The 24368-nt window shown below is 38.1% G+C and overlaps 1 protein-coding gene across 3 annotated transcripts in view; it reads left to right on the top strand.

The window, feature by feature from the left end:
* Positions 1-3664: 3664 nt before the first annotated feature.
* The window catches only part of AP1AR (adaptor related protein complex 1 associated regulatory protein), a 28908-nt gene continuing 8204 nt past the window's right edge, over positions 3665-24368 (top strand). Inside the window, exons 1-6 of one of the 3 annotated variants that reach the window (XM_027543822.1) lie at positions 3665-4089; positions 15610-15658; positions 17187-17213; positions 19795-19820; positions 22421-22517; positions 23701-23799. In XM_027543822.1, coding sequence (XP_027399623.1) covers positions 4007-4089; positions 15610-15658; positions 17187-17213; positions 19795-19820; positions 22421-22517; positions 23701-23799 — 381 coding nt within the window. In that variant the 5' untranslated portion in view covers positions 3665-4006. Of the gene's footprint in view, positions 4090-4338; positions 4519-15609; positions 15659-17186; positions 17214-19794; positions 19821-22420; positions 22518-23700; positions 23800-24368 lie in introns of those variants that run through there. The other 2 variants (XM_027543824.1, XM_027543825.1) reach the window with 2 other exon arrangements.

Below are 24368 nucleotides of genomic sequence, written 5' to 3'. Positions count from 1 at the left end.
AAAATCAGAGATACCAAGGGAACATTTCATGCAAAGATGGGCTAGATAAAGGACAGAAATGGTATGGACCTAACAGAAGCAGAAGATATTAAGAAGAGGTGGCAAGAATACACAGAACTATACAAAAAAGATCTTCACGACCAAGATAATCACAACGGTGTGATCACTCACCTAGAGCCAGACATCCTGGAATGTGAAGTGGACCTTAGAAAGCATCATTATGAACAAAGCTAGTGGAGGTGATGGAATTCTAGTTGAGTTATTTCAAATACTGAAAGATGATGCTGTGAAAGTGCTGCACTCAATACGCCAGCAAATTTGGAAAACTCAGCAGTGGCCACAGGACTGGAAAAGGTCAGTTTTCATTCCAATCCCCGAAAAAAGGCAATGCCAAAGAATGCTCAAACTACCGCACAATTGCATTCATCCCACACGCAAGTAAAGTTAATGCTCAAAATTCTCCAAGCCAGGCTTCAGCAATACGTGAACTGTGAACTTCCAGATGTTCAAGCTGGTTTTAGAAAAGGCAGAGGAACCAGAGATCAAATTGCCAACATCCACTGGATCATGGAAAAAGCAAGAGAGTTCCAGAAAAACATCTATTTCTGCTTTCTTGACTACGCCAAAGCCTCTGACTGTGTGAATCACAATAAACTGTGGAAAATTCTGAAAGAGATGGGAATACCAAACCACCTGACTGGCCTCTTGAGAAACCTATATGCAGGTCAGGAAGCAACAGTTAGAACTGGACATGGAACAACAGATTGGTTCCAAATAGGTTCCAATATACGTCCAGGCTGTATATTGTCACCCTGCTTATTTAACTTCCATGCAGAGTACATCATGAGAAACACTGGGCTGGATGAAGCACAAGCTAGAATCAAGATTGCTGGGAGAAATATGAATAACCTCAGATATGCAGGTGACACCACCCTTATGGCAGAAAGTGAAGAGGAACTAAAAAGCCTCTTGATGAAAGTGAAAGAGGAGAGTGAAAAAGTTGGCTTAAAGCTCAATATTCCGAAAACGAAGATCATGACATCTGGTCCCATCACTTCATGGGAAATAGATGGGGAAACAGTGTCAGACATTATTTTGGGGGGCTCCAAAATCACTGCAGATGGTGACTGCAGCCATGAAATTAAAAGACTCTTACTCCTTGGAAGGAAAGTTATGACCAACCTAAATAGCATATTGAAAAGCAGAGACATTACTTTGCCAACAAAGGTCCATCTAGTCAAGGCTATGTGTTTTTCCAGTAGTCATGTATGGATGTGAGAGTTGGACTGTGAAGAAAGCTGAGCGCCAAAGAATGATGCTTTTGAACTGTGGTGTTGGAGAAGACTCTTTAGAGTCCCTTGGACTGCAAGGAGATCCAACCAGTCCATTCTGAAGGAGATCAGCCCTGGGTGTTCTTTGGAAGGAGTAATGCTGAAGCTGAAACTCCAGTACTTTGGCCACCTCATGTGAAGAGTTGACTCATTGGAAAAGACTCTGATGCTGGGAGGGATTGGGGGCAGGAGGAGAAGGGGACGACAGAGGATGAGATGGCTAGATGGCATCACCGACTCGATGTACGTGAGTCTGAGTGAACTCTGGGAGTTGCTGATGGACAGGGAGTGCCCCCGCAAAGAGTCGGACACAACTGAGCAACTCAACTGAACTGAACTACCAGGATACATTTGTCTATTGTCTTAGTGATTTCATAACCATTCCCAAATGTAGAGTTGGGAATCTGATGGTGTATCCACTCAGTATACTTTCCTACAGATTCTCTTAAGGTGTGTATGGCAGGGAATGTTTAACAGTTGGATTCCTGTGTGCTGTGTCCTATCTCTCTTGAACCTTCTGTTCCTTATCAGTTCCTGATAGGAGCGAGAGGAGTGGCAAGCCACTCCCAGGACTGAGGTCAAAGAGATGGGATTCTTGCATAGGATTTCCTTCATTAGGTTTTCCATATGGTGAAAGGGATTATCTAAGACCCCCTTTTGATATGGATTGTCTTTTGGCCTTATGGCCTCTATTGCTCCTTGTTAACTTGTAAAGCCTGGTCTTTTGATCTTTATCTGAAGAAGCTACCTTGTAATATGGTATATATACTCACAAAGAATTCAATAAAGCACCCTTGTTCCATCAGACTTGGGCCCCGTGTCCATCCTTCTCTCTCTATTTCTGGCTGATTCCCTGGAGTGCGAAGCCCGGCTGCATAACCCAGGGAATATTAGCCTCTTTCCTTCTTTCACTTTCTTATCATCAACTCCGCACCACCAGGTTCCGGTCCATTAAAGGATGCCAACATGTGTATATCAGCGTGCTCTGCTGTGCTTAGTCACTCAGTCCTGTCCAACTCTGCGAACCCATGGACTGTAGCCTGCCAGGCTCCTCTGTGCATGGGGATTCTCCAGGCAAGCATACTAGAGTGGGTTGCCATGCCCTTCTCCAGTGTGTGTATTAATAATATGTTCCTTTTCATTGCTGAGTAGTACTCCATGGAGTGGAAATTCCATTGGAATAGAAATTACAGTTTCTTTAAACAATTAGAGTTAAATTTTAAAGACTGTTTCACAAACACATTTACTTGATTTCAGGGGTGAAAGAGGGAAAGAAAATAGTCATTATTCAGGAAGTTATTAAGTCATTCCACCAACATTCACTGATAGCAAATTATTGGGCCAAATATATCCCTATACACTTGATTACAAAAAATGACTAAGACCAAAATAGGGTCAAAATGAGTTATGTAGCAGGGTTAAGATTGAAACCCAGGTTGGTCTAGAACTCAGGAAGCAAGAAAATGAATAGGTCAAAGAACATGTTATCATTAATAATAATTTCTTTAATGTAACAATTTTCCTAGGTTAAATTAAGACAGTCTAAAAATGGATACTTCTGGTTAGTTAGCATCCTATCTACTAGACCATGTGTTTACTAAGCCACGCCTTACACCGGTTTTAAGGTCAACCACAGACAAAAACCTATTTGTAAAGCAACACTTGAGGACAGTGGGGCAAACCAAGTCGCATCAGAGTAGCTATCTCTTCCCATCTACTACTGCTCTGGAAAATACGCTTGCACTGGTAAGTCTGGTGTCCCTGAATTGTCTTGGGCCTATAATTTATTTCCTCTAGATCTCCGAAATTATTTGAAGATTTGATTTTAAACAAAGCAAAGCTAGTAGGGTACTGTTTATAAACTTCCGTACAATGCTCACAGTATGGAGACTGAAACGCAAACTGGAGACTAAAGATAAAAAATTCTTGATGCTTCAAAACAACCACAATCAGTTCCCTGACTATTTGCCACTTAGGGTGTAATAAACACAAAACCTAAGCACAGACCTCCCAGAGAAGTGCCCCCTTCACACCTGATGCCTCTTGACCTGGAGGCTCACAAGGCTTTGGTACAAAGTTCGGAAACTGAGCCTTGATCCTACGACACCGGAGACTCTTGGGACCAGAGGCGGGGAACTGCAAGGTGTAAAGATTTCCTAGTCAGGTCAAGGTCCAACAGAACAAAAACACACTCAAGAACTCCCCGGCACACGCCGGTGTTGGCGGAAGTGACGTCAGGGACAGTCGCCGCAGGAGGCGGGGCGGCCGAGGGAACGGCCTATTGGGGCCCGGGAGAGGCCGGGGGTGTGGCGGCGTCGGTGGCGAGGCGCCGGCCCGGGCGCGCCGGAGGGCGGGGACTGCCCTCCTTCGGCGGCAGGAGGCGGTCACTCGAACTGGGCTGGGGGGCTGAGGCGACCGAGGGGCCATGCGGACTGCGAGGGAGTCCAGACCCTGCCCGGCCCTTCTCCCTTGCGCGGCGGCGACTCTGCGGCCGCAAGAGTAATCGCTGTCTTTGTTCCTTCCATCGCCCTCGCCTCTCAGGCCGCCGAGCTCCGGCCGGCCAGCCCTCGGCCCCCGAGCCCCCATTCGGCTCGTGCCGCGCGGATGCGGCTGCCGGGCCTGGATTTGGGCTTTGAGTGGGAAGAGGAGGAGCGGCAGCGCCTGGACGGCATGCGATGGGGAACTGCTGCTGGACGCAGTGCTTCGGACTCCTCCGCAAGGAAGCTGGGCGGCTGCAGCGTGTAGGAGGCGGCGGAGGGTAAGCCCCCGGGAGGAGGGGCCCGGCGCCCGCTGGCTCCTCCTATTCGGCCCCGGGCGGGGAACCCCAGTCAGTCCCCCGTTGGCTTAGAGGAAGCTGGGAGGCCAGCGACCCTGCGGCTGCACAGACGTCGAGTGGGTGGTCGTAGTGGGGCCCTGGTCTGGAGGGGCCTTCCAGGGAAAGAGCTGAAAAGCGGGTGGGGTGTCGCTTCTGCCGCCTCCAAGCGAGATTCCCGCTGGGCGCGCTGTCACGTGGGGAAAGAGTCACGGGAGGCAACGTGTCTGGGAAGCTCGGGGCACCTTCCCAAGAAAGGGCGGTAGAGCAGGAGGATCCACGGCAGCCTGAGCACACCCTGCGTTGAACTTGGGTTTATTACCGAAGGTGGTAGTAGCTGTGTATTCGATTCTCTCTTTGGCACTGACGGAGCAGGTGAAGAATCTGCTTAAAAGTTGATGTCTCTAAGAGGGATTTTGTTTTTGTTTTAGTTTTTTAGTAGAAATCATTTGGATGTTGGAGTAAAATTAAGTTCCAGACATTGAGCAATTAATTCTTCGGTATTTACGATTTGCTAGGTTTCCTGAGGGCATTCAGATTCGTAATACTAGTAACAAGAGGGACAGTGTGTAACTCTTTAATATTAACTTTTTGGAATTTCGAGAGGAATGCCATGCCCCGATTGCTAACCACAAATTCTGTGACACCAGGGAAATCGCAGTCCTTCTGAAGTGCTCTTGATTAAATCTGGGATATGCATAGATTTTTCTACTGACACCATCCATAGAATAATAGAATTTCATAATTATGCCATTTTTCTGTTTATTTCATAAGATATTGAAAAACTTAAATGCCTTTGAAATTGACTTTGTTGTTGTCTAATATTTCCCAGGAATTCAAACTTAGAATTGAAAATCTGAAGCACACCACTATATGTAAGAAATGACATTAATTTTGCACTTTCTGAAATAGATTGCCAAGTTTGCAGGATCTGTCCCATTTAACCAACATCATTAGGTAATAAGAGGTTCAGCATACATTGAAGCCAAATGATTTATCATTTGGGTCTTTTGGTGATGTAGATCTAATATGAATTACTCATTGGTTTTTTGTTTTGTTTTGTTTTGTTTTGTTTTTTTATTTTACTCGTTGGTTCATCAGGCATTTCGTCACCTCTCTGATTCCGAGTAGCTAGGGCTTTACACTGTGTCCCTTGAATGAAAAAGTAAGGATTTAAAGACTTAGGGCCTAGTTTTGTATTTTGATTTCCCTAACTTAAGGGCTATTACTGTTACAGGGAAGCATGCAGCTGTTTATCTTCTCAACGGAAGTCATCTAAGTTACTTCTAATTTTTATTTGTGGATGCTCTCATTTAGTCAAGCTGCTTTGATAGGCTTGCCTTAGGACTAGATGTCACAGAATCCTTGACCTTGTTATTGTTTTTATTTATGTTTATATGTATTGTTATATGTATTGTAGGATAATTAAAAATAGGATCTTATGCCCAAATGAAGAAAACAGCATGTTTCACTTCAGAGTACATTATTTGGTGTCTTTGGGATTTGGGCTTTTTGCTCTTTCCTGTGATTTTACAAACTAAAAATGTTTTCCTTAGAGTATAGCATTAAAATTACAGGTTTTACTCCCTGAGCACATGAACTTGGCAGCTTAGGGAAGATAAGGGAAAAATCAGTGAATCATTGTCAGTGCTAATTGTCTGTAGATGTGCCATAAAATCTTAATAGTGGGATCTGTACTCATTTGGTTGTGGGCCAAACTTGAACAAACAAGTTCTGTTGAGGCAATGAGAGTCTGTGGGTTGTAGACACTGTCATCTAAAACAATATAATGATGCTATTCATCCTTCTGTTTTAATCCTTAAATGTAGCTTTGGACAGTCCACTACTTGAATCTTCAATTAACTTGTTGTTGTTATTCATTTTAACTTTATTTTAGGAGCTTCTGATAAACATGCAGAGATAGGTGAATATAGTTTGTTTTTGTTTACAAATAAGGTTAAACTTTACCTCTCATTTTAGTAGTTGCTTTTTTTTTAAATCACCTGGTATTCTGATTTTCTTTCAGGTATAGGTCTAGATAGGTAACTGTTCATCCAAGGACAAAAAAGTTGAGGAGCAGTCACAGAAACTTGATTTCTATTTGTCAATGTAATGACTGTAGATGAAGAATCCTGGGCTTTCTTAGGCCACTTTAAGCTGGGCATCACAAGGATACGTTATAATCCAGGGCCTGGTTTTTGAGCCTTACAGGTTTCCCACAAGTATCTCAGAGTCAGATCACTCATTTTTCACTATCCAGGTGCAAAACCAGAATTATCTATTTTTTAATTTGTAAAATTTTAGAGAATTCTGGTATTTTATGTTCTAGAATATGTCGACTAGTCAGAATATAAATATCAGTGTTATGTCAGAAATCTTGATACTAGTAAAGTTATTTGGTGGTTAAAACAAAAGTTAAATATGTTTTAAATATCTTTAAGGGATAGCATTTAGACATCCTAATGAGTCATCCTTTTTCACTATAGGGAGTTTTGTCTTACCCATATAGTCTAGAGGGCTCCATCTGCTGGTCAGTTCTTTTTTCTTGAGTGATAGGAGAAATCTGGTGCATAGACACTTAGCATCTTAGATTTTTCTTTCTCAAACTGAAGATCCAATATATTTTGTTGTGTTGTATTTTAATTCCCATTTTTATCTTACCATATAATTCCACATAGTAGTTCCAGCTAAGATGTACTATAAAAAGAAATGGTCATGTTTTATATCCCCCTTGATATTTAATGTGTGTTGGCCTTTTTGGCTCCAGCAGCAAAGTTGCCTTCAGATGATAGTTCACAATGATTTTCTGTTTTTGTTTTTTTTTTCCTGGTAAAAATGATTTTAATAATAACTGCCAACATTTGATTACTTCCTGTGTTCCAGGCACTGTTCTTAAGTATTTTGCATTATCTCATTTATTCCTCACCACAATCCTGTGAGGAAGGTGAGTACTGTTAGAGACATGATAGATTGAGAATTAAAGGTTAGGAAGTTTAACTTGCCCAGGATAGCAGAGCTGGGATTGCAGCCCAGGTCCTTCTGAATTGAGAGCATTTATCCTTAACCACCAATATCATATGGCTTTATATTAAACATTATAAAATTTTGTTAAACATATAAGCATTATAAACATTTAATTGCCATATCTCAGTGCATTATATTATATGTTGTCACTGGAAGATCTTATGCATTTCAAAAACTTGGCTCTTTATTTTGTGTGATAGGCTGTCTTCCTTTTCTTGAAACTATGCACTTACTCCTCTGCAACATCGCTTTTATCTTTTTGTTTCCCTGTTCTGGCTGTATTTACTCTATCTGCCTATTAAATATGGAATTTTTCTTTGTCTTTTCTTTATTTAGTTCCCTTAATTTCGACCACTCCTGTGGTTTCAGCCACCAACACTTCCAGATCTCATGTCTTCTGAACAGGGTTCTTTTCAGCAGTTCAGCACTGTGTTTTCATTGTCTACTTAACAGATACACTTGGCTGTACCAAGGCTCCTCATATCAGCTTATCTAAAGAATCTAATAGCTGTGTACCATTAAATGTCTGAAATCATGCATTTTCTTTCCCCCTAGATTTCTTCTTCTGCTTCATGTATCCCCTAATCAGGGATTAGGGACTCCCTTAACAGCTCCCATTCACAGTCTCTATGCTACAAACTTTGTGGTCCTCTAGCGGGAGAGGGGTGAAGAATCCACCTGTAGTGCAGGAGATTCAGGTTCAATCCCTGGGTTGGGAAGATCCCTTGGAGTAGGAAATGGCAACCCACTCCAGTGTTCTTGCCTGGAAAAGTCCATGGACAGAGGAGCCTGGCGGGCTACAGTGCATGGGGTTGCAAAGGATCGGGCTCGATTGAGCCTGCACACACCACTCTAAGTTGCTAGTCAGTGTCTTCTTAATATATACTGAACCTGTGTCCTTCCTCTGTGCTTCTTCCTTAAACTTTGTCTTTCAAATCACCTGCTCAGTGACCTCTAGACTGCTCTCCCTGTTGTATCTCTGTGCTTTGGGCCATCTTCCTTTCCTGTCAGTGGACTTAAACTTTCTAAAACCCATACTTGGCTTTCCCTGGCTTAACAATTTCCATCTGCAAACTATTTCCTACAGCTAAGTTGCCCAGCCTTTTTTTCCTTCTGTGACAGATGATTAGTTGCATGGCATTCAAACATACAACATAATGTCCATCTGAATATGTAGGATTATATGCAGGTCTGCATTTGGGTAAAGAGTGTGATCTCACTCTTTGTTCTCTCATTCAGAAAGTCTTGTCAGAATACAAATCAAAATAACATTAAAAGGAAAACATTGACTATTCTAATCTCAGAAAACTTTAACTCATTCATAAACCTTAGTATTTTAACTTTTTATGATAAATGATAACCTTCCAATTCAGAGTAGGATGAAGTTCAGACACCTGACAAGATAACCTTCATCTATTTTACCAGCCTAATTACATTTTCTATTTATAGTTCCCTTAGAGTACAGCATTAAAATTGTAGGTTTTATTCCTTGTTGACATGAACAGGGCAGCATAGGCAGGGGAAGTCAGTGAAAGGATTCTCTACCGTTCTTTCGCTTGGCGTATGCCAAGTACCCTGTATACCAAATGGACTCTGCCTGTTTCTATTTTCCTAACATGCAGTGTTCTCTCTTCTTGTGCCTTTCTGTATGTGATATTTTTCTTCTTTTCCTGTTCTTGGTGAGCTTTTACTTATCCTTCAATGTTCCCTTCCCTATGAAACCTGCTCTAAACCCCTGAAACAATATTATCTCCCTGAGGAAATAGTATTTCCTACAGACTTAAGTCTACTGTGTATTAGGGATTGCAAACTTTTTCTGTAAAGGGCCAACTAATACACATTTTAGGCTTTGCAGGCCATAACACCTCTGTTGCAGCTATTCACCATTGCCATTTTAGCACAAAAGCAGCCGTAGACAATATGTAAATAAATGAAGGTGACTGTGTTCCATTAAAACTTTATTAACAGAAACAGGCATTGGGCCATACTTGGCCTGTAGACTGTGGTCTGTGCCTCCTGGTATACACGGTGGTATGGGCTGAGAGCTCTTCTGGGTCAGGGACTGTGTTTTATCTTTCTTCATTTTTAGTATCTCATGTTTGTCAAATGAATATTACTTGTGAACTTGTAAGATCTAGGAAACAGCATGTATTCTTCTTTATTATTTTTCAAGCTATCCCCTAACTTTGGAAAAACATTACACAGTGAAACATATATCCCACCAGTTTTGTGTTGACTTTCTTTTTAGAGACCATATAGAGTACCAATGAGAATTTTTAAATATTTTAAAATAATGTGTATTACTAAAATATAGTAATCAGTAGTCATTATTGAGAGATTCAGTTTGGTTTTCTGCATATTTGTCAGCTTTGAGAAATATATAAGCGTAAGACGTTACTCTTGAAATTTCAGAAGTTAGGAAGGAAAACCATGGTAGCCTGAAATGAGTAAGAATTTCTTGGACATTCTGTATTGTACCTTGAGGACTCCCCAAGGCTCTGTTCTGAATCTCCCTCTGTTCTTCCTTAATATATTTGCCTTCCATAATATACTTTTCCTGGCTGATGGCAGGAAAGCACATGGTTTCACCTACTACCTACATACTAATGAGCTCAGTCATCTCAGTCTGAGCCCTGAGTATCTTAATTGCCTACTGAGTATTTCCCCTTGGGTATCAAACAAAACCTCAAATTCATTTTGTAAAGTTGAGCTCACCTTTCTTTCCTTCTCACAGTTCTTTACTCCTTTTTTTTTCCCATTTTGTTTAAAACCCCAAGTATTTTTACTACTTTGTGCCCTACTTTGTGAATGGCAAAATGATATACAATTACCAAAGCCATGAGTCTGAGAAGCATATTAAAGTCCTCCCTTTCACTCATCCTCCAAGTCCAAGTTGTCACATTTTGTAGATTATACCTTCTGAATGTCCCCTACCATTTTCTTCAGTGGTTTACCATACTTCCAGGATAAAGACTGAAATCTTCAGTGTAGCTTTCAAGACCTCACATTATCTATTCCTTGCCTTTTTTGTTTGTTTTTGCCTCATTTTGTCACACTCTTCCTTGAATCAATTTCTTCCCTATTTACTTAGATAAATCCTACTTACTCATCTTTTAGTTGACATTTCAAGGATTATTTCTCATGGGAATCTTCCCAATCTGTTTCCCACACTCTGAGAATAAGTTCTCACCATAATGGAACCATCTTCCTTATCTTGTCAGCACTTCCTCAGACTATAGTTTTACCTGCAATAGTGTGCTTATTTGATTATTATTTTCTGCTCTCTGTGTAAAGGAACACGTTCATGCTTACTTTGCTTACCATTGACTACCCAACTCCAGGTTATATGCTTAGTATGTAGATGTTTAGTAAATACTTGTTGACAGAATTAATGTATACAGTCTTGATCTTTTCATTCCCCTTCGCTTTTGGTAGCTACTGCTGCTCCCTAAACATTTCTTTCCACTACTGGGGGCCTGGCTGATTCCTTCCTCTTCAGCTGATTTTTGATGCTCCTCTTGAGAACATAGCCCTTTCAGAGCATCACTTCACTTCACTTCAGTTGTTCAGTCATGTCCGACTCTTTGCGACCCCATGAATCACAGCACGCCGGACCTCCCTGTCCATCACCAACTCCCGGAGTTCACTCAGACTCACGTCCATCAAGTTGGGGATGCCATGGAGCCATCTCATCCTCTGTCGTCCCCTTCTCCTCCTGCCCCCAATCCCTCCCAGCATCAGAGTCTTTTTCAATGAGTCAACTCTTGGCATGAGGTGGCCAAAGTACTGGAGTTTCAGCTTTAGCATCATTCCTTCCAAAGAAATCCCAGGGCTGATCTCCTTCAGAATGGACTGGTTGGATCTCCTTGCAGTCCAAGGGACTCTCAAGAGTCTTCTCCAACACCACAGTTAAAAAGCATCAATTCTTCGGTGCTCAGCTTTCTTCACAGTCCAACTCTCACATCCATATATGACCACTGGAAAAACCATAGCCTTGATTAGACGGACCTTTGTTGGCAAAGTAATGTCTCTGCTTTTTAATATGCTATCTAGTTTGGTTATAACTTTCCTTCCAAGGAGTAAGCGTCTTTTAATTTCATGGCTGCAGTCACCATCTGCAGTGATCTTGGAGCCCAAAAAATAAAGTCTGACGCTGTTTCCACTGTTTCCCCATCTATTTCCCATGAAGTGATGGGACCAGATGCCATGATCTTCGTCTTCTGAATGTTGAGCTTTAAGCCAACTTTTTCACTCTCTTTCACGTTCAAGAGGCTTTTTAGTTCCTCTTCACTTTCTGCCATAAGGGTGGTGTCATCTGCATATCTGAGGTTATTGATACTTCTGGCAATCTTGATTCCAGTCTAATGGGACAGACACACAGGTGAATTAACGACCACCATGCTAGTTCACCTATGTGTCTGTCCCATTAGACTATAAATCTCCTGAATCGTGGGTCAATTTTTACTCATTTTTATGTTTTAAATATAAATACATAGCTATGTCTGTCATTCATCGAGGGAAGTAAGAATTAGAAGGTTCAAAATCATGGACACATTAAGCAGCAACAGTTTTTAAAAGAAGGTTGTTGACAATTTCAGATGCTGCTCATAGACTGCAGAAGATGAGTGAGAAAGAAATGAAAGACCTCTAAGGTCCCTTCTGGTTATTGGTTTCTTCTAAGTCAGGCTTCTCTTAAAGGACAGTGGCTTTTTTTTTTAATCCGTGTTTTCTGTCTTCAAAAGTTTAGCAGGAAGATTTGCCTCTTCTCTTCCAAGGAACACAAGAAGTTTTTTGAACATCCATTTTTCCTAAATTTGCCTTCATTAGCGAGAGACTTATTTAACAGTAAATATTATTACTTTATTATTACCACCTATGTTGATGCTGTTCCTACCTGGAAAATCTGTTGATGGATTATCCCTTGAGATTTGAATGGTTAAACCTGCATTGATGTATTTGATACTACTTGAAAAATAATTTGTCCATCGTCATCAATGTAATAGCTTTTGCCAGGGCTTCTATCTCTAACCTTTCCAATCCTCTGTCCAGAAAAGAAGAGTCCTGGGGAGCTTTTAATTTTTAATAGACTGTGGAACAAATTTACCATGATTCTTCATTAATTATTTATAATGTCAAACAGAAGATGAAAGACTATTATTTTAACAGATATTATACAGTAGAATATGAAGAAAAGGAACTATAAGAATGTAGGATTTATGAGAATTTTTAAGTTATCTTTTACTTAAGTCACTTTGATATAAAAGAGTATTTGCCTGCTTTGCAAAATAACATGTAGAAGCATAAAGAACTATATTTTCATTCAGTTCTTGATGAGACTGATTTTGTCCTAAATAAATGTCTTGATATCTGCCTTGATAACACTGATAAATAGATATACATACAAGAATCACCGTTTTTGTACCCCTTTACTTTCAGACTCTTACAAGTTCTTTTACTTGCCATGATCATTTGGAGTGGGATAGCCTATCTTTTCTACCTCTTTAATATCCTTTACATACTTGAGTCAACTTTCACATCTTTAGCAACAGTAGAATGGTTATACAGAAACTTAACATTACTTAGAGAAAGCTCTCAGGGACATGATGATTGTGTGTAAAGAAAGAAATGTGCAAGGATTGCTTTGGAGAGTTCTAGACTGTATTTAAAGGAGAAGGCGATGGCACCCCACTCCAGTACTCTTGCCTGGAAAATCCCATGGACGGAGGAGCCTGGTGGGCTGCAGTCAATGGGGTCGCTAAGAGTAGGACACGAATGAGCGACTTCACTTTCACTTTTCACTTTCATGCATTGGAGAAGGAAATGGCAACCCACTCCAGTGTCCTTGCCTGGAGAATCCCAGGGACGGGGGAGCCTGCAGGGCTGCTGTATGGGGTCGCACAGAGTTGGACACGACTGAAGCGACTCAGCAGCAGCAGCAGCAGACTGTATTTAAAAAGAGGGAACACAGGCTTTTGTTTTAAATTATTGCTTTTGGAACCTGTTTCAGCAGCTCATTATTAGTGCACCTGAATATACATGCTCTTGAATACAATGGTGGATTGTTCCCCATTTTATTTGTCATCTTCCCCTTCCCTCCAGGGCTTATGACTAAATTCATGATGCACATGTGATGTGACTTTAACCAATTATTTCAGAGCTCAGCTTTATTTTATGCGATACTGTGATTCTAGAGGGCTTTTGCAGTTTTTTACACCACTTTGTCCTTTTTCCTTTTCCCCCTCTGGCATTTAAGTTTTGGGTCTTGGATTTACCACATTTATTTTTTCTCTTGCACCTCCATTCCTGACGCTTGCTTCTTTTCTGTTACATTCCCATTGAGATTATGACACTTCTCATCATCTTGCATTTTCCATTCCATCTCCCTCACTAGATGATTTTTATCTTCTAAATATTTCTTTAATCTATTCATTTCTCTCAATGACACCACTCTAGTGCAAACTGTTTAGGCTCAAATTTTAATTGCATAATTATTCATACATCCCCTCTTTCTCTGTGCCTTTATCCCCACTCATTTCTCTATGATTCACATGGTTCCTGACACTTGCAGGAGCAAATTCTTATGAGGACCCACGTTTTCTCTTAACTTGAAGGAAAATGGTGTTTTAATTCCCCATATAGTCAGAGACAAATTCTTCATTAAACGAAGAGAGTGATGATTGCTGAGGGAGAGCATATAGCACTTTAAACATAAATCATAATACCAGAACACCAGTGGTACTGGAAAACTCAACTCACTTCTGTTTTTATTTGAGAAATGGGAAAGATAGACAAATGGGAGCACTAGATGCCTGGAATATTAGGGTACTTTATTTACGTTGCATATGTTTCATGAATTATTATGATAATGTGATTATTATTATGGTAATAATATTATGATGATGATAATACCAAATGTTTTGGTTTTTACTGATGATCTCTTAATGGGCAATAAAACTGCTTTGCATCTGTTAGCAAATAAAGATTGTACAGGAAAAATTATTTTTTATTCTTTATGATAATAAACATTTAGTCATGGTAGTATACCATTCTCTTTTACTAAACCTGTCTGCCATCTCTGCACACATATACACATAATAAAAAGTATTCTGATCTGTCCTAACTCCTGGATTTTTCCATCTCCCAAAGGGGTGCTTTCTGTTACAGAATCCTGACACACCAGGAACCTACAGTGTGAGGTTTGGATCCCCATGGGAGGATGGCGGGTGTTCTCTGCCACCAGTTTAGGCAACAATAACAGGATCCACATTATAAGTGAAAGTTTTAAAATTTCAGGCACTTGCAGTAGTAAAGGACTTTGAGGGACTCTGACCTGTACCAACTTGTATACTGTAATAGTTAGAAGACATACAGTTAATGGAATGTGGTCATATCTTTGGAGCAGGTATTACATAGGAGACACTTATTTGACTGCATGTGAGTTTCACTAGTAGAAGCAGAAAAAAATGATTAGAATGTTTAAATTTCAGCTTTATTCAGATATAATTGACATAATTGTAAGACATATAAAGTATGCATCATGGTGATTTGACATATGTATACATTGTGAGGAGAAATTAAAATTAAAGTCAATATTTGGCCCTAGTTGGAACAGTTAATTTAATGGATTATTTGGTTGATGTATATATGAAGTATATTGTTTTTTCATTTTCTTCCTCTAATTTTTGCAGGCATGGCTTTGTATAAACATATATGATCCCACTGGGGCTTTCCACATGGCACTGGTGGTAAAGAACCTGCCTGCCAGTGCAAGAGATGTAAGAGACATGGGTTCGATCCCTGGGTCAGGAAGATCCCCTGGAGGAGGGCCTGGCAACCCACTCCAGTATTCTTGGCTGGAGAATCCCATGAACAGAGGAGCCTGGTGGGCTACAGTCCATGGGGCCACAGAGAGACACGACTGGAGCAACTTGGCATGCATGCATGCATGTGATCCCACCATCTAGAGATACACTCAGCAAAACGGCATATATCTTTTTAGATTTTTGTTGTTTTGTGGAATCTTATATGTTTATACATTTTCTTTAACAAAATTGGGAACATGCTCTTATAGATTATTTAACACACCAGTGTTTTAACAAGATATTTTTCTTGATACAGTAAAAATAATGAGATAAAATTTTAAATTTAATTGTATTCTATGTAATAAATATATATAAATTAACTTACGATTACAAGTTTCGTAACTGTTAGGACCAATAGAAAATTATGAGTTGACTAAACACTTCAACTGCGTTTAAAAATCGGGACTATCTGTATTCTTTTGCAAGTTCGATGTTTCCTTTTTGTAAATATAAGATGCTGTATATTGGCGAATTTAAAGTTGCTTTTGAGGAAATAATTTTTATTATATTATAAACTACAGTAACTCAGTTTTAGCATTAATTGTAATTTTTAAAGTTGTTATTCTGTTTTTCTTCCCAGATCCAAGTATTTTAGAACATGCTCAAGAGGTGAGCACTTAACTATAGAGGTAAGTAGTGTTGTAAATCTGATTGGATAAAAGTACCTTGAGAAGGGCAAGAGGGGCTTTTTTTTTTATTAAGGGGGAAGGATGTGGACCTAAATTTAGTATGGACTATTGATATTTCAGTATTATCCATGCTGGTGAAGAAGGAAAGAATTGGAGTGGTGGGGGAAGTGTAAATGGGGAAAATAAGTTTGCAGAAGACTAAGGTCCTGTTCTTCTAACAGGATTGCTTAAGAGAGAGTGTTTTTGTGTTTTGTTTTTGTCTTTTCTGCCCTGCACAACTGAGGTTGAGGGTACTCTTGTATCAGTTACAGTGGCTTAGTAGGCTGTGAGTCTAGACATCATTGGCCTGTCCTAGTAGAGGTGTGACAGAATCAAAGCAGCAAGTTGATTTGAAGCAACTCTACAAAAAGAGTCACTGAGTTGATTATTCTTTGTTCCGTAAAACATAATGACAGAATCCGCCATTTGCTCAGACCCTACTATGCCCCAGCCTTCACCATATAGTTTATCAGTGTCATTGCACATTCTTGCTACAATTCTGTGGAACAGGTGGATGTCACCTTGCTTTATGGGTGAGAATCAGAGGCTTAGACAGGAGAAGAAATTGGACTACATTACAACACTTATATGTGGCAGAACTTATACCCAATCTACAACTGCCTTTTATATAAAATAAAGAAACATGTGAACCAGGAATTAGGTTTGTTTGTTTGTTTTTAATAAATTACAAACTGGCACAAAATATAAGTTCAAAGTAATAATGCTAAACACTTTAAAGTCCTCACTTTAGATTCTTGTAGTTTATAAACATTTTGAATTCACTGTTTCCTGATCTTTAAACAACAAAAAAAATATTAACAGTTAAATATATTTTCTTTTCTTTCAAGTAGTCACATATCATATTATTTCTATTTAAAGTATAAATATTTTCATAATATAATTTAACATGATGACTTTCATTTGGTCTTTTGACATGATAGCATTCATCACATTATGATCAAAGTTTTTACATTTGTATCTCTAGAAAGACACTGTATTTAGAAATAGCAACTACCATCTTGATTTTCAGTGAATCATTATATGAATGAATAGATGAATAAATAAAAACATAAGAGAAATTCTTGAATATCTTTTAGTTCTATTTCTTGAGGGACTTACAATATTAAATAATTCTTTCTGAACTCAGGTGAATTAGGAAATTCTAGCAGTGTGGACTTAAAAGATCCATGAAATAGATAATTTACCTAGTTCAGATGAAAGTTTTGGTGTATAAGTTTCTGATTTATGTAGAAAATTGCTGTAATTTTCCATTTTCTTTTTAATAAAAGTCATAAATGATGTATTCTTGTCTTGGCTATCTTGTTTAATAAATCAAATGAAATGGTGTATAAAGAGATATATTACTTATATTTTATCTTATAAAATAAAGGTATATTATTTTTGAAATGAGAAAATAACTTAAAATTTTTTGTGAGACATGTACCTTACACAAATATTCATCCTAACACTTTCTTTCTTGTTGTTTCAGTTTGAGAATCTAGTAGAAAGTGATGAAGTAAGTATTTTCACAGTAGTAGATAATCCAATTTGTTCTCATAGAGCATCTCACTACTTCTGACAGTTATTTTTTAACATTTTCATTATGTTATCTTTTCTTTTAGAATTTTTAACATTTTAGTTCTTAGTTTTACTTTTTAGTCCCTTATTTCCTTCTCTTACTAATTTATATTAGCAAATTATTCAGAATTTTCTATGATGAAACATATGTAACACAGCCTATGTATTACATATGTATATACAGCCTCTGTAAAATATCACATATGTATATAATATATATAGTTTCATCTATCGTTTATATATGTGTTTATATATACATATATTTAAAACAGGTTTTTACAATATTCTGTAGAACTTGAGGAACTTTAAGAAAAGATATTTCTAACATTTTGCCACTAAGTAGGTTAAATTCCTCAATGATCCAGAGTAAACCATTCTTTGACCCATCAGATCAGATTAGATCAGTCGCTCAGTCGTGTCCAACTCTTTGCGACTCCATGAATCGCAGCACGCCAGGCCTCCCTGTCCATCACCAACTCCATAGTTTTCACAAATTTCTGAGGGTAGAATTTATATATGTTTGTTTTACAATCACTTTCTGACTTTAGCCATTCTTTTTATCAGTTTTCTTTTTGTTTATTTTTACATTTCACCTCATCTAAAAATCAATTTTAAGATGTATACCAAGTACAGAAATGTTAAAATGGAAAAAAAAAGTACGTTTTAGAATTAGTGCAATGTGGTATATGTTTCTTAGGCACTGGTATAGTTATAGAGTTTTAGTTTGTGTGTTAATTTCCATCTTTACTAATTATATGAGTTTGTGCAAATTACTTAACCTTCCTTGAGCTTCTCACATCTCTAAAGTGAATGCATATAGAAGAGCATTGCGGGTTTTGTCTTTCTTTATCATTTTTGTTTTCTGAGGAAAGAGGAAAATATATTACATCAAATTTAAATTATTCTTTAGCCCAGCATTTCCCATAGTGTGTACACGATACTAGTCTCAGTATAAATTAGCATTTTAAAGGTTCTGAGAAGAACTCTTAAAGAAATTGCTAAAGAACTGTTAAAATTATTTCAACTTGTCCAGTTTAGCATTTCCCAAATTAATTTGGGTATAAATCCATTTTTAAAATAGTAATACATATTTATTATCATCTGATAGAACATATTTGAGAAACTCTTTTAACCTTTTGTTTTCCCAGTAAAATTTCTCCCAAATAGTTTTAATGTTTCATAGAATCTAGTTTCTTTCCCTTTTCAAAAGTAACTTTAATTTTGTGTATTTTTTTAAACAAACACTTACCATGGTATTTTTAAAGTTTCTGACAAGTACTAAATGTAAGAGTTCTCTTAACCTTCAATACAATTCATCCTCACATTTTATTACATTTTTTTAAAAATGAATGTGATTCCTTGTGTTTTCCTAAGGCACGTTTTGTTGGTTTGAGTTTGTCTGCTGACCAGTCTGTTCCTCTCTCGTGTCATAGTGTTTGGTTTACTTGAATGTCATGTCCTGCTTTGTAGTGCTTTTTCCTAAGTTGATGTGACCATTTGGAATTTTCTTTCTGCAGTTACTTAGTCATATATTTTAGTTGTGGGAAGTGAATAGCTCAGATATGTAAGAAATGCATAAATCCGTGGTAATTATGTTCTATAAAGTTGTCATGAATGCTCAATTAGTGAATACCAGAACACTACTCCTAGGGAAAATACAGCATTATCTTCCTGCAAGCTTCTGATCACCTTTTTATCAGCTGAACAATGTATAACCTTGTTTTGTGTTTCTGTTTGACATCTTATTTTTAATGTATACTATTGATTCATTAACTTTGAACTGACTATGCACAGCACTTAATAATTTATGCCTGAATGTAGCTTATCAAACACATATATTTTCTCCATAAACTATATCATAACTTCTCGTGTGATTAGGAACAATAGATAGCACTTTAGCACTATACATGGGGGTCATTTTAAACAGCAAAATCAGCAACCAAAAAAAGCACAAAAAAGTGGCACTGTGTAGGCTGCAAAGAGGGCACCCAGCAAGTGCTGACGCAGGGAGGCAGAGCGTCGCCTTCTGCTTGAGCGGGGCATGTGCACATCAGGCAGCTTGGATTGCTGCTGCTCTGGTCATGCTCATGAACAACCACAAGAGTGCAGCGAGTATTGGTTTTGATGTTACAAATAAATTTTAGCTCATTGGTGAATTTGCAGTTTTGGAATCTGCGAATAATGAAGATCAGTTGTGAACGATCAGAGCATAGAGAGTATCTGTCTAGTACCATCTTGAACCCAGAAGTTCATTTGATATATAGTAAATATTTGTTATTAAAAAATTGGGAAATGCTCAGCAATTGGTTGCTTTTTAATTAAGATAGATATTAAAGTAAATTCTGCCTTTGAGAAATAGTAAAATGTTAAAGCTTTTTATTGAAAAGAGTTTTAGTAATGAAATCTGTTAAAGATAGATAAGCAGAAAATATTTCGACTAAATAAAAATTTTATTGGCTTGCCTTAAATAGAATTCAGCTAGTAAAATTTGTGTAATTGTTTAATTAATTCTTGTACAGGGAGAAAGCCCAGGAAGCAGTCATAGGTAAGGCGTTTTGTTTTTTTTTTAAACAAACTACTTCTATGTAAACTATAATAAGCTTCTAAAAATCCAGGCTGTGTCATCTGCTTGCTTTGAGGCATTGAACAGTTTACATTTCAGGACCTTGGTTATTTCTTTCTATAAGATTGAGATAAATAATAACATTTCAAAAGATTGTTTTAAACATTAAAGATTTTAATGTGCTTAAGTGCTTTCTTATTGAACCTAAGTTTTTATGTATATTTTAGTTTAAAAAACTATATTAATATCGATAAGTACATTTCTTTGAATTTTTTAAAACTTTATACCCCTTTTCCTTCCTTAATGACATTCTGAAACTTGTTTTACTAATCATGTTTTTCACTTTGTATAAATAATACCTCAAAACACTAAAAAAAAAAAAAAAGCCCAGCAGAAGTTAGGGCTAGAGGAACAAATGTAGGAGGAGACATTACCTTATACAGCTCTGGTTAAAACCATGATAATTATCAAGACCTAAGGCCTGGCGTGCTGCGATTCACGGGGTTGCAAAGAGTTGGACATGACTGAGCAACTGAACTGAACTGAACTGACTGAAGGTTGGAGAAGATGAGCAGGTGGGGTGGTTGGATCATGGAGAGAGAACATTGGTTTAGCAGTTTGAGGATTGAATAGACAGACACTAGAAGAGGATTCAGAAGACAATCAAGGAGCAGTGGGCAAAAGCAATCAGGAGAGCATAGAAAGCCAGGAAGGAGGTAGAGACAGACTGACAGACAGATGGAGGGGAGGGAATGGCCAGCATTGCCACAGGACATGGAAGTAATAGTATAAGGACTTAAAACTGTCTATTATATTTGGCAACATAGAAGCCATTGATTACCTAGTAATGAAAGCAGACTGCCATTTTTTGATGAGAGAATGGGAAGTAAGAACATAGAAGGTAAGAGAAACACAGTAGTTAAGAGCAAGGAGCTAGACTACTTGGGTTCAGATTCTAGCTTTGCCATGAACTATATGACTTACTTTGACATAATCTGTCTTTGTCTCATTTCCCTTATCTTACCTACCTTATAGGGTTGTTGCAAGAGTTAACATTAGTATATGTAAAGCACATAAAAGAGAACCTGACATATAGTAACTGCCAGATGTGTTATCAATCAAACTTAATTTCAGACGTTTTGGCTGAAATGGGAAAGAGAGGGAGCAGTAGTTAGAGATAGGTATGTGAGTGAGTGAAAGTCGCTCGGTCGTGTCCAACTCTTTGCGACCCCATGGACTGTAGCCTACCAGGCCCCTCCCTCCATGGGATTCTCCAGGCAAGAATACTGGAGTGGGTTGCCATTTCCTTCTCCAGGGGATCTTCCCGACCCAGGGATCGAACCCAGGTCTCCCACATTCCAGGCAGATGCTTTAACCTCTGAGCCACCAGGGAAGCCAGAGATAGGTATAGATCAATTGAAAGTTTTTCCTTCTTTCTTCTTTCCTTTCTTCCCGTCTTCACAAGGAAGAGAGGTGAAAACAGATAGGAAGAGTAGACTTAAGAAGAGAGGTGCTAATTGATGGTGCAGCACCCCACAGAATTCTCTGGAGTGGGGCTGGGATAGGAGTAGCACCAGTGACGAATGAATCAAGTATAAGCAGGCTGGGTGACCCTGAACAAACTAAGAATGCGACTTGTGTAGAGGAAAGAGAGGAGAGAAGGGAGGATAGACCGAGGTAAGAGGAGCACTGGCAAGAAATTGAGGGATTTGATGGTTGGAGACATGTTTCCTCATGTCTCATAGTGGGGTGCAATTGACTTCTAAGAGAAGGGTTTTCATGAGGAACTTAAAGAGCGTGTATGTGAAGATTTTGAAGTAATTAGAATAGTATATGCGAGGAAGTTGGCCGCGTATAAGTAAAGGGTTATTGCTGGGGGCAGAGGCCCAGGTGTATGTTTGATTTTTTTCTAGCAGCTCTCGGCAGGAAGAGCTAATCTTGGAAATGATCTAGAGTCAGAGAATGAGTAATCTGGGTGAATAAGGCACAAAGAAGGTTATGCAAGAAGGTGAATGTGTGGGTAAGAAAGTACTTCAGATTTGCCATGGGATCCATGTTGGTTGTAAGTGAAGTGAAGCCAGAAGATGATCAGGATAGATAAACAAGAGAGAAAAGGGAAGGATCAAGGGCCTGAGGTGGCCAGGGGGATTGAGCAGGATAAAGAGGAGGGCAGTGGGTAAGAGAGTTAAGAATTCCAGAATGACATGAGGGCTGATATCAAGAGTATAGTGTACTGAGGTTTGTATTTTACGATGCACATCTTGGGATATGGTCAAAAAGAACCAGAGCCAAAGTAAAGGCACATGGAGTCCACGTTTGTTTAAAGTTGATTGTAGTGCTAAAAAATACTCTTGATAGTATGTCATCTTCAACTTACGTACCAAATTAGTACATCAAAAAAAGTATTAGAATGTATGATTTCTTTTTTATTACTCTTAAGAGTTGAAATCAGCATTGAATTGCTTTAACACATTTTGACAGTAAAATTTCAGAATTTCACTGATTTTGTGAGTGTTTTATTTAAACTTGAACTTATCAGCACTTTTTTTTATTTTTTATTTTCTTTCTCTTTTTCTGTGTAGGCCTCTTACTGAGGAAGAAATTGTTGACCTGAGAGAGAAGCATTATGATTCCATTGTTGAAAAACAGAAAGATCTTGATATGAAAATCCAAAAAGAGGTGATTAGTCTTATGTTGCTTAATATATTTTATCATGTCTCTGTTTATAGGAGAAAGGTGTTATTAAATAATATATTGCATATGAATAGTCATTGGACCTAAATTTAGATATACGCAGATGAAAATTATTTAAAAGTTAAAAATTATTCCAACCTATAATAATTTGGCTCAGTTTGGTTTATCAGCAATCATATGCTGCCAGTAAGTGAAGAGAATACATCCTTCTGAAAATGATCTTCTGAACTCACAATTAGGCCCTGTGGTAAAATACCTGAACCTTCGTGTTTAAAACTAACATTAAACAATGATTGTGTTTCACAATAAATGGTTCATTTTTTAAAATCTTTCTGTTAGTCTTGGACTTAATTACTCTTAATAAGTGAACCAAGTACTTCTAACAATCATAAATGTTCTATTTTAGTATATTTACAGAAATGGCCTATAATTAGTTTTGCTATTCATTAAACTAAATGGAATTAGTCATATTCCATTATACATTTAAAAGTAGTCTGTTTAGTACCTGTTTAATACTAAATTATTTGCAATTAATGATTTCAACAGCATTAAGCTACACAATAGATGCTAATATTAGGCTAAAGAAAAATATTGTGTTGGAATTTGATTTTTAAATTTGATTTGACTTGCAACAGATTATCACTAAAGCAGTTTGTATGCTACTATGAATGGCAGGAACTTAAATTTGGAATTAATTTTTTAATGATAGTAATAAAATTCAGGACACATGTATCAATATGACATGAACTTTGTGAAAGCTTACTTCACTTTGGTAGACAATGATATGATTGACCTTAGTTTTGAAGACCTTGAACTAACAAGGGCCCAAACAATAAACTAAGTAGGGTGATAGGCATTGGAATGATGGTTGAGAATGAAGATCACCGCATATTCTAAAGAAAGAAACAGTCTTGTATTTATGCAAACAAGATGCTCTACTTTATAACTCAACTTCTAAGAATTCTGTAATATGTTTGATACTATTTGAAATACTTTGTAAAAAGAGAAATTGAAATAGATCACAAAAATTTCAATTCTATTATGCTTTGTAGAGCTCAATTCTTTTTTTAATAATTTCTTTTTATTTTATAAATAGAAACATTTTATTTTTAGAGCAGTTAGACAGGTTCTGATTTTCGTTAATCCTTATTGTTTTGTTCATGTACAGTTAGCCTTACAAGAAGAGAAGTTAAGACTAGAAGAAGAAGCTTTATACGCTGCACAGCGTGAAGCAGCCAGGGCAGCAAAGCAGCGAAAGCTCTTGGAGGTGAGGGGAAGAGACCCCAGCATATACTTAGGGCCGCTTTTCTCCTGATTTTCTCTGACAGATCTTAGTCGGGACGTTTTTCCCCCTAGAATCAAGGGCTTCTTGTTAACAATGAATGTATTTATTCCTACACTCTTAGGGATTTTAAAGGCAAATTAGTGGGTCTTTAACAGCTAGAAATAGCATCAAATTTTATACTTGACATTGACTATTGTTTGGCTTTAAATTAGGAGAAGCTAATTCTTGTTAGGGTTTCCCAGGTGGCTCCATGGTAAAGAATCCACCTGCCAGTATAGGAGACACAGGTTCAATCCCTGGGTTGGGAAGATCCCCTGGAGAAAGAAATGACAACCCACTCCAGTATTCTTGCCTGGGAAATCCTATGGATAGAGGAGCCTGGCGGGCTACAGTCCAAGGGGTTGCAGAAGGTTGGACACCACTTAATGACTGAACAATACCAATTCTTCTTTATCCCAAAGAAGAAATTTACTTTTCCAAAATTCAGTATTCTTTTGGAAAAACAAATATACTCTTCAATGAAACACTGCAAAACTGACCTTTATATACAA

Source organism: Bos indicus x Bos taurus, chromosome 6, assembly GCF_003369695.1.
Source record: "Bos indicus x Bos taurus breed Angus x Brahman F1 hybrid chromosome 6, Bos_hybrid_MaternalHap_v2.0, whole genome shotgun sequence".
NCBI classification, from domain to species: domain Eukaryota; kingdom Metazoa; phylum Chordata; class Mammalia; order Artiodactyla; family Bovidae; genus Bos; species Bos indicus x Bos taurus.
Note: the sequence above shows the minus strand (reverse complement) of the source record. Positions and strands in the feature narration are given on the sequence as shown.